Here is a 9,612-nt window from a genome sequence, read left to right as displayed (position 1 = left end):
GCTTTGTTTAGGCTGTTAAAATGAATGGAAGTCAAATGCAGAGTCCTTAAAAGGAGGGCTGTGCAAACCTGTGTGTGTGCGCGTGTATCAGTTCGAGACTTTGTATCTGCGTCCCTAAACTCTGTCTAAAATGACAAATCAAGGGTTTTTGCATATTAAGATCAGTGTGAGGTTTTCATTCTTTGACGAAACTACTTGGTAAAAAAAATAAAAATAAGGGCTGTATGAAATGTCCTGTATATCGTCCCATCTTTGTTTTACAGGTATATGAATAACACAAAATATTTAATTAATCAAAGATACAAAACAATTTTGATAGCATTTTTTGATCATTGATGAAGACATTCAATTGTGTCAAAGTAAGTCTTATTATATTCTGTTATATTCTTGTTATTTTCTTCATAAATTGTATGTTTATTTATTGTAGAAATACAATAAACACATAGAGTATGCTGGATGTGCCCCCGCTGTGGCAGGGGTCAATTTAGAGTGTCACATAAACAGTGAGCAATTGCTCAGGGGTTCCCCACAGCCCTTGACCTGGTGGGGACTCAAACCATTAATAAAGCATTAATTAAGCAAATTTCACTGAGATCAATGTCTCTTTTTAACACTGGCCTGAGAACAAATGATGTCCAGTTCAACAAGAAAAGCCAGACACACATTAACTCTTCAACACAAATGCAAAAATGTACATGTATAGTGTCCTTCAGAGGAATGTGTGTCTCTAACCTCAGTTAGTGCTTGAGATCAGTTTGTATGACTCCAATTCATTTACCCTGTATTACTAAATTAATAATAATGTAAATTGACAGGTTATTTCATCTCATCTAGTATTATTATCATAGAAATAATTGGTGTAAAAAAAGAAATAATACAAGTAAAATGATGTCAGTACATGTTAAAGGTGTATTATGTTTTAGATTCAGTTAAAGTTTTTTTATTTTGCTACTGAACCTTGCTCCACAAAGCAAAGTGGATTCATCAAAGAAAAGGTCAGTGGAAGTATGAATTCGGGGAAGCTTCTTTGCATCTGCAACCTGCAGTCTTTTAAGAAAATGTCATGATACTGATTCCCCTGAGCCTTTAACAGAGGGTTTCAAGGTGAATGGAAGCCACAACCACTAGTCCTTTCACTGCCAAATGACTGCGGCCGAGCCCTTTCCTGGATCGGTGAATCTGAAGGGGGCGGCGGTTTTCACCACAAAGTTAATCAGGTTTGCCTTTTGGGTAAAATTTACATTCAGGAACCCTGTGTACATCCTTTATGGAGACATGTAAGAAAGGGCAGATTTGTTGAAAAGGGGAAGTTAAGATGAGAATTTAAATGTGTGGCTTTGTTAATTGATCTTTGAGGTATTCAAATGGTGGACAGTCAGGATGGAGTGCTTTGAATGTCTTTGAAGGTCATCCAAGTGCCATCACGCAGACAGATAGCATGCGCCAAATGGAATTAAGAGCTAAAACAAAAATTATATCTGTCAAGGTTTATATTATTATTTGTTGCTTTTCATAAGTACAGTAGGATACATTAACATAACCTCATAACTTGGTGCAAACCTAACATTTAAGTTTCAATGTACAATAGTGTTTTCTGAAACACATGCACAGATAATTCAGTCTTAAAACAGGTCTATTTATATAGGATAAGCTACACTACAGTAGATGCAAATGCAGACAAATAATGAGTTGAACCCAACAGAACATAAACAGGATTGAAAAAATAATTATCCCCATTATGTTTAGGCAAACAAATGTCCAGTAAAAACAGCTTTATCTTTTCATACTGAAAACAAAACAAATACCCTGATATCAGAAAGATGCAAATGGAGCTTGACAAAACCTGTGTCTGATTTGCATGGTCTCCCTTTGAAACTCCACAATGCTATGATCAGACTCACACAAAGTTAGTGTATGTAAATGAGGGACAGCAGTCAATCACTTTGGACTTGACATGTTTGTTTAGAGCTCACATGTCTGCGGTTATTTCATGAGCTGTTGTTCCAGGGCTGCAGAGCCTTGTGCCAGTTCACTGCAGCAACCGCTGGTCACTACTGCCATCTAGTGCTCAGTGTAAAGACTGCAACCAACCTCCATGTAGGTTTGCAGTTATATAAAACATACTTGTTACAAGATTGATTAGTATTTAAAGTTTTAGCACTTCAACAATATCACAAAGTCGAGGTATTGTGTTATTAGTAAAAGTCAATAAAATGTATACTGCATATACATATATGTATATATATATATATATATATATACATATATGTATATATGTATGTATTTTATAAAATTCAAGATATTAACTGTGAAGTTAGGAATGACCTTATTGTGTTTGTTTTTCTATTGATATTTATGAATTTAGATTGCATATTGTTCTCAACATACACACTTTATCATTTGAATTTTTAAAAATTAGTCTTGGACATAATGTTTTGTTCTCATACACTCAACGAAACTTATCTTGCAACCCGGAGAGTTTAGATGTTGGTTGTGCTGCTTTTATGTCCTGAGGCCAGCACTCATGTTCCTGTTATATTCACACCAATGTCACAAAGAAAATAGAACAACTTCTCACCTATCACAAACTCATCATACAGAAGCAGATGTGTTTAAAGGGAATTTTGGTGACTTCAGGAACATAGGCCCCCTAAACATTAAACCAGACCAAAACCTCACACCACCCCCAAACTAAAAGTAATATAGCCTATACTATGTACAGATGCATTATTAGTTTACAGAGCAGTCTGAGAATAGCAGTTTTAAGCATCTAATTTTCAGCCTGTGGACTAAGGTAGTATGTCGTTCTTGAGCTTTGCCTCGCCTGTTGCAACACATGGAAGCTGAGGACTTATAAGTCATTTATTGACCAGAACAGTAGTTTCAAAAGCAATAGAATGAGCGTTCCACGATAAGACCTCTTTAACAATGTTGTTGTGTGTATGTGTGTAGTTTTTCACATAGTTGTATTACAACTATGAGAGTCCTCACTAGGAATACTGTACGTGTGTGTATATATATATGAGTTTGTTGTAAATACAAAGTCTTGATTTTGATTATTTTTTGGAGCAACCCAAGCATTTATTAAATTGCCGTTTTATAATTTTATGTTTTTGTGTTTCTCTATACAGACAATTCCAACTCTCTATTCTTAACCACACACTCAAGGGTAGCCCATATAAAAATTCCATTGGACCATCATTTCAGTTTTGAGATCACAGAGATTACCTGGGGGGCTTGAAGGCCTAAACCTACTCTCCCAATGTAAGATCCTAATCAACCTGCCCTGCATCAGAGAAGAAACATCTATAGAAATGGCAATGTTTATCATTCAGAGATGTTATTAAAGATCAAGGTTGGATGTGATGACTCTCGCCAAGAAACTGCAGAGGAAGGCCGATAACATGACAAGGAAAAAAGCCTCAATTTACCCAGGAAGAGGCATCCAGTACAAGCAAAGGAGAAAACCTTTATTTTCAGAGATGATGAGATCATGGGTATACATGTCTCTATAAACTGTGAGAGCTTGTAGTTGAAACCAGGAAAACATTCACAAGAATTGAAAACAGAAGCAAGAACACTGCAGAATACTGAAGAGAAAATAGTGGAAACTAATAATATAACAGAAAGCCTTTTTCTTCATTGTACAGTACAACAAAATCAGTTGTGCTTCCTAGTGTAAAACCAGCTAGATCAACCCCATCAAATATTAAACGTTATACAATCAGGTACAACTCTAATGTATCAAAGTTTGTATTTGACTTTGACTTGGCTTTAGTCATTGTGTTTGCAGCGTTTTCAGTTAAAAAACTGTCAGCAACACGCCCGACACAAACTAGTATGATTAACGTGCAATCTGACCAATCACCACAGTAGGTAGGCGGGACTTCCTGTAACTTTGACAAATCAGCAATGGCGATCACAGAAACCTCAGCGTGTCAGCAAAACAACACGGAGGGGGAGTGAATTTATTGATACCAGTCATATTTTGAAGGAACATTATAATAATTCCATCTAATTGTGAGCAGTTTCTGTTCAGCCGAAAGGTAAAACAATAAACGGCGCTTTATATTCGATGAATAATGGCATGTAATTACTCGGTGTTCTGCTAACTGTCCAAACTTTTTGACAGGACACAGTTCGGTAGTTGGGGTGTCTATAACCAGTGCTAGCAGGCTAGTTGCTAAGCTAGCTTTCGACAGCTAGCCACCAGCCAAGTTCTCAGACAAACGAGCGCAACAGACCGTCTAAAATATCCTTTCGCTTTGCTCTGCGCATCCAGGAACCAGTGAATGTAAAACGAAAGTATATTTTAGTCTTTCGACATTTCAGCAAGGTCATGACAGTCGCTTGACTTTCACTCGTAGTTAGATTTTTTTTTCACAGCATATCCGTGATGGCCACCAGTTTTTGGGGAAGCCATGATCCAGAGTTAGGTGCACATAACTGTGCTGTACTGAGACTGGAAGAAAACAGTGATGCTATGTGCAAACTAGCATATGTATGCAAGCCCAATCTCACTCTTAATTCCGCGTATTACAGGTTGTCAGGCTTCTGTTTTGACATTGGAAGTTTATCAATAGAATTTTGTTTTGCTTAAATGTAACAGTCGTTGCAAACGGACTGTCATCATTGACAGTAGCCCACAGCCTGGTTATAGCGAATCACAGGTTTGTCAATCGATGTTTTACTATGTACTATGTACTAGAACGTAGGATATACTTCATTTGCATGTTGTCACCAGTCCTGTGGAGGGTAAGGTATAATAAATTAAGTATAGAGAGACATACCGATAGATAGATTGGTTGATAGACAGATAGATAGATATAAGTTATTGACCACTAATTGCGACATTTTATGTAAGTTACAGCAGCATGGTAACAGGCACTTAAAAAGATGAAATTCAAAATAAAAAATAAAATATAAACATAGATGTAAATAGAAGTATCACATAATTCATAGCGGCAAATGATAATATAAATAAAACAATAGATTGAAATATAAATAGCTATTCAGATAATAAGGGTACAATTAATCATCAAATCAACAATAATGAATGGTGCTGAATTTGTTAAATTGTGCACAGTCATGCAGGTGCAAATGTGCAGGAATATGGATGTTGAGATACATCTATGCAATTTCTAGTTTACAAAGCTGAGTGGCAAGCCTGGCTGATATTAAAGTGAGTGGACAGGATCTCATGATGGCACAGTCTTAAAAGTAGTTTTAAAGTATCTGTCTGGTATCTTTTTCAAAGCATATTTAAGAATCTCATTAATTATGGTTGTGCAACTCAAGACTTTTTTCGTAATAAAACATATATCATACAGTCTCTGCCTAATTGAAGCAATTTTAGTTTTATATGGTCATTTTTGCATAGGCAAAAGAGGGGAGATACATTTCTTAACCACTTAGGCCGCAAGGGTGACTCATAAATTGAATTAATGAAGAAATTCAAATATGGTTGGGGTTCAAACTTATTTTTTAATTTGAAGCCACTCCAAAGCAAATACAGAGATTATCCTCTCCACACATTATATATGTCAGAAAATTGGTGATAAGATAAAAAACTCCTCTTCAAATGCTGTAAAAAATACGAAAATCATCAGTGCACTTTTTCACCATTTATTTATTTGTAAGGGTAAATGCAGCTGCTCCTACACTACTGCCATTGGTTTGCTAGCTAGTTTAGATTTATCTTGAAAATGTGTCTTCCCTGGATGCAAAAACACATATAATAGCTTTTCCAGTAGAGAAGAAGAACAGATAGTGCTGCTGCTGTGAGGCTGCAGGTACTGCTAATAGAGGGGACAGGACTGTCGCTATACCAGCTCTGTGTTTGTGCATGTGGGTATACTGAGATCAAAACGTTTTTTCACACACACAATCATTCGTGATCGTAAATTTGAACTCCGCATTTAACCTATCCTTATTACATACCAGACGTGTACACACAAGCTGGGTGTAGCAACAGTGGGCAGCACTTAGCTGCACCCGGGGAGCAATGTGGGGTTGGGTGTCTTGCTCAGGGCCACCCCAATACTTGGCCGTTCCTGGGATTGAACCGGTGACCTTCTAGTTACTAGTTTGTTGAGCAGGAAGCTTGATACCAGTGTGTTTAATTTAATATTCTGTACTAACACTGACTAATAGCAGCATCTGCAGCCTTTGGTCCCCAATAAAGCAAGTAGGCCAGACTGTGTGTGTGATAGAGCTTTAGGAGGAGAGGACAGGATTCCTCCAGCAGACACAGACTTACAGTTCATCTGTGCTTTAGGTGCGACCAAAGCAGGTGGATGTCACTTGTCTACATATTTGTTGAACAGGAAGTTTAATCATTTACTGATATATTCTGTACATGTACTGACAAACAGCGATGTTCGCTGACTTTGGTCCCCACTTAAGTGAGTAGGCCAGAATGTGTTTGTAAGTGTATGTTCGTTGGCTCCAGTGGACACACCACCACCCAGTGTCTCAGAGCAGAGTATGTTGCTGTATTTTACATGATTTGAAACCTAATTATGAAACACTTATCGCCTTCTAAATATTTTTTATCACTTACAGGGAGTGGGACTTAAGTTATGTATTTATTTAAGCATGCCTGTAATTAGTATGTATTGTCACTTAATTGGATGGTTGTGTTCATGACCAATAGATTAGTTATGTTGTCCATGAAATGCAGAGAATTGTGTAAAATATTTCCTCAACATGACGCCATCCTCAAATGTTTTATTTTGTCTTGTTTTTCATATACAAGATATTCTGTTTAATGTCATAGAAGAGCAAGGAAACCAAGCTGAGATGACAAAACTTGTTTTTATTTTATCAAAAATCATACTAAAACTAACAATTATCAATAATGGAGGTCAGTGAAGCTGTCGTTTAAATAATTGATTCACTGTCGCAGCCCTGTATTTAACATTGATTGTGTTACAAATAAGACGAGCTGAGAAAATTTGACCACAAGTTTTTACCTCATGAGTTTTTCTTTTAAGGAATAATGACAGACATTTTCAATTAAATTCTATTCAATTTTATTTGTATTGTATTATAGCATACATCATCTCAAGGCACTTTACATGGTAAAGTCAAGACCTTACAATGATTACAGAGCAACCCAACAGAAGCATAATGAGAATGTGCTTGGCAACAGTGGAGGGTATGAGAGAGGAGAAAAAGTAGTGGGAAGGGAAGTGGGTTAGTTAAGGAGAGGTAGGTAAAAAGAAGAATATAATGGAGAGATAGAAACCAGGAATGGTTGTTTAACAAGCAATTACATTAATAACAATTATCATCATCACTATCCTCTTCATCATCTTGTCCAGGGTGTGACATGACCCTTGCCCCCTCGCTATGTGGGATTGGTTTCAGAAAAGGACAAGCCATTGATGAAGAGTAGATGAGGATAATAATAACCTTAGCAGTAATAAGTAGCTGTATAGTTATAATAGTTGTAGTAATTGAGCTGTGGTGTTGAAGCTCTGGAATCAGGGATACCTGTAAAATATGAACAAAGGAAGAGGGACAGAGAGGGAGGGAAAATGATTGTCATGATAAAGTTAGTGCTTAGAAGGGAGAAAGAGAGACAGACAGGATAAACAGAGAGAAGGCAAGAGCTCTTCCCCCAGCAGTCTAGGCCTATGGCAGCGTAACTAATCAATGATTCATAGTTCACAACTATCAGCTTTATTTAAGAGAAAAGTTTAACTTTAAATGTAGGGAGAGTGTCTGCCTCCCAGACCCAAAGAATTTGGTAGCTGAAAGCCCTCTGGGAATCACAAGAAAGCCTCCATTTAGAGAGCGGAGAGTCTATTTGGGTTATAAGGAATAATCAGCTCCCTGAGATATGACCGGGCATAATCATCCATCCATCCATCTTCTACTGCTTTATCCTCCTGATGAGAGTCGCAGGGGGAGCTGTGCCTATCTCAGCTGCCATAGGGCGAAAGGCAGGGTACACCCTGGACAGTCAGTCATCATCTACCGCTTTATCCTCCACCAGAGGGTCGCGGGGGTGCTGTGCCAATCCCAGCTACATCGGGTGATAGGCGGGGTACACCCTGGACAGGTCGGGGCATAATCACTGGATTTTGAATTATTTTCAGAATTTTACAAATGAAAATGTACACTGCAATGCATCTGGAGTAGGGTGTGGGGACATGTATATGATACAAAATGATGTTGAAGATAAAATCCGTCTAATAAAGATGACCTTTTATTGACTGCGAAATATTAAACTAATTGTTCTTTCTTTTTTCCCTTGAAGCTGTCTGGGTTTCTTCCAGCAGCACAGTAGATGTCCACCCCCTCAGATACATCAGGTGGTATGTCCCATCCTGGCCCTTCTCCGGGAGCTGGTCTCTCCCCAGGGCCAATCTTGGGCCCCAGCCCTGGACCGGACCCCTCACCAGGCTCTGTTCACAGTATGATGGGACCTAGTCCAGGCCCTGGAACACCCAATGCACCTCATGGCATGCAGGGCCAGGGGCAAAGTGATTACTCTCAGGACAGCATGTATCCTATGCACAAGGTACAGTGTGTCTACTGCCCTGGCTGAATATGTTTCTTGATATGCAACAAGTTTTGGATCATAGAAATTAAAAACAAATATATCTAAAGGTGTATAGAAACAGTGGTTCTCTGCTTTTGTCGAAATAGTTTTAAAATGTTTAAACAGCACGGTATATTTGTTTTTTTTATTGACACCAGACATAGTAGTGAGCCAAAGGTCATCTTTAGCTTATTTCAGTAATGCTGTATACATTTTTCCCAATCATTGTATTGGAACACATTCAGAACATGCAGCTTTAAAATAATAAAAAAACAAAAAAACAAGCTTCTCCAGATATAGTGTGACCTACCTTTACACTTACAAACAATAGCATGACCCTGGCTCTCTTAAACCTGGAGTGGAACCTTAATCAATGTTACTGGCAAAACCTGTTTGTCCTTATATTTCATGTTAAAGAATTGTCTGCTGTGAAAAAGATCTATTATGCCAGGTTTATTGAAGCATTGTACATACACATGTACAGTATATACATATGCATATATTTTGTACCAATTTAATTTTCTGTTTCCAGCCCATGGACGGTATGAATGACAAGGTAATGGCAGATGCGATGCACTTTGGTCACATGAAAGGTGTGGGCATGAGATCTCTGCACAGTGGGATGGGCCCTCCACAGAGTCCCATGGACCAGCACAGCCAAGGTAACATATTGCTTGTTTTTGAAACTAAAATCCAGTGGGCTGTCTGAGCAGAGTTGCTGATTATTTTAAGCAGTGTTTCCCCATCATTATAACGCCCAACGGGACCCCGTGCTGAAAGTCAAATTAATTTTCATTTATATCGCCATTACATCATCATTTGTTAACTGTCAACTTGTTTGACCTGTTGCTCCTGCCACCCCCCCAAGCTATACACCTAGGCGAAACACTGTTAAGCTTATATTTACCTATTATGATCTGAAATTTAATTAGTAGTTTAGTCTAGGTTTTGTTATATTTGTTTCTTTTTGGCTCAGTAGGATCAGAATTTTCACTACTTTAGGCTTTTGTCTCATTTGTTATCCACCCTCATCTGTCACATAGGTCTGTAGAGGATGACAG

At 38.0% G+C, this 9,612-nt stretch overlaps 1 protein-coding gene across 2 annotated transcripts in view; it reads left to right on the top strand.

Annotated features, from left to right (window-relative positions):
- The first annotated feature begins 3,905 nt into the window (after positions 1-3,905).
- The window catches only part of smarca2 (SWI/SNF related, matrix associated, actin dependent regulator of chromatin, subfamily a, member 2), a 41,569-nt gene continuing 35,862 nt past the window's right edge, over positions 3,906-9,612 (top strand). For both annotated transcript variants that reach the window (XM_058635963.1, XM_058635962.1), the window contains exons 1-3: positions 3,906-4,046; positions 8,267-8,530; positions 9,084-9,213. In XM_058635963.1, coding sequence (XP_058491946.1) covers positions 8,297-8,530; positions 9,084-9,213 — 364 coding nt within the window. In that variant the 5' untranslated portion in view covers positions 3,906-4,046; positions 8,267-8,296. The remainder of the gene's footprint in view (positions 4,047-8,266; positions 8,531-9,083; positions 9,214-9,612) is intronic.

The sequence above is a fragment of the Solea solea genome, chromosome 8, assembly GCF_958295425.1.
Source record: "Solea solea chromosome 8, fSolSol10.1, whole genome shotgun sequence".
NCBI classification, from domain to species: Eukaryota; Metazoa; Chordata; class Actinopteri; order Pleuronectiformes; family Soleidae; genus Solea; species Solea solea.
This window is presented reverse-complemented; position numbering and strand designations above follow the sequence as displayed.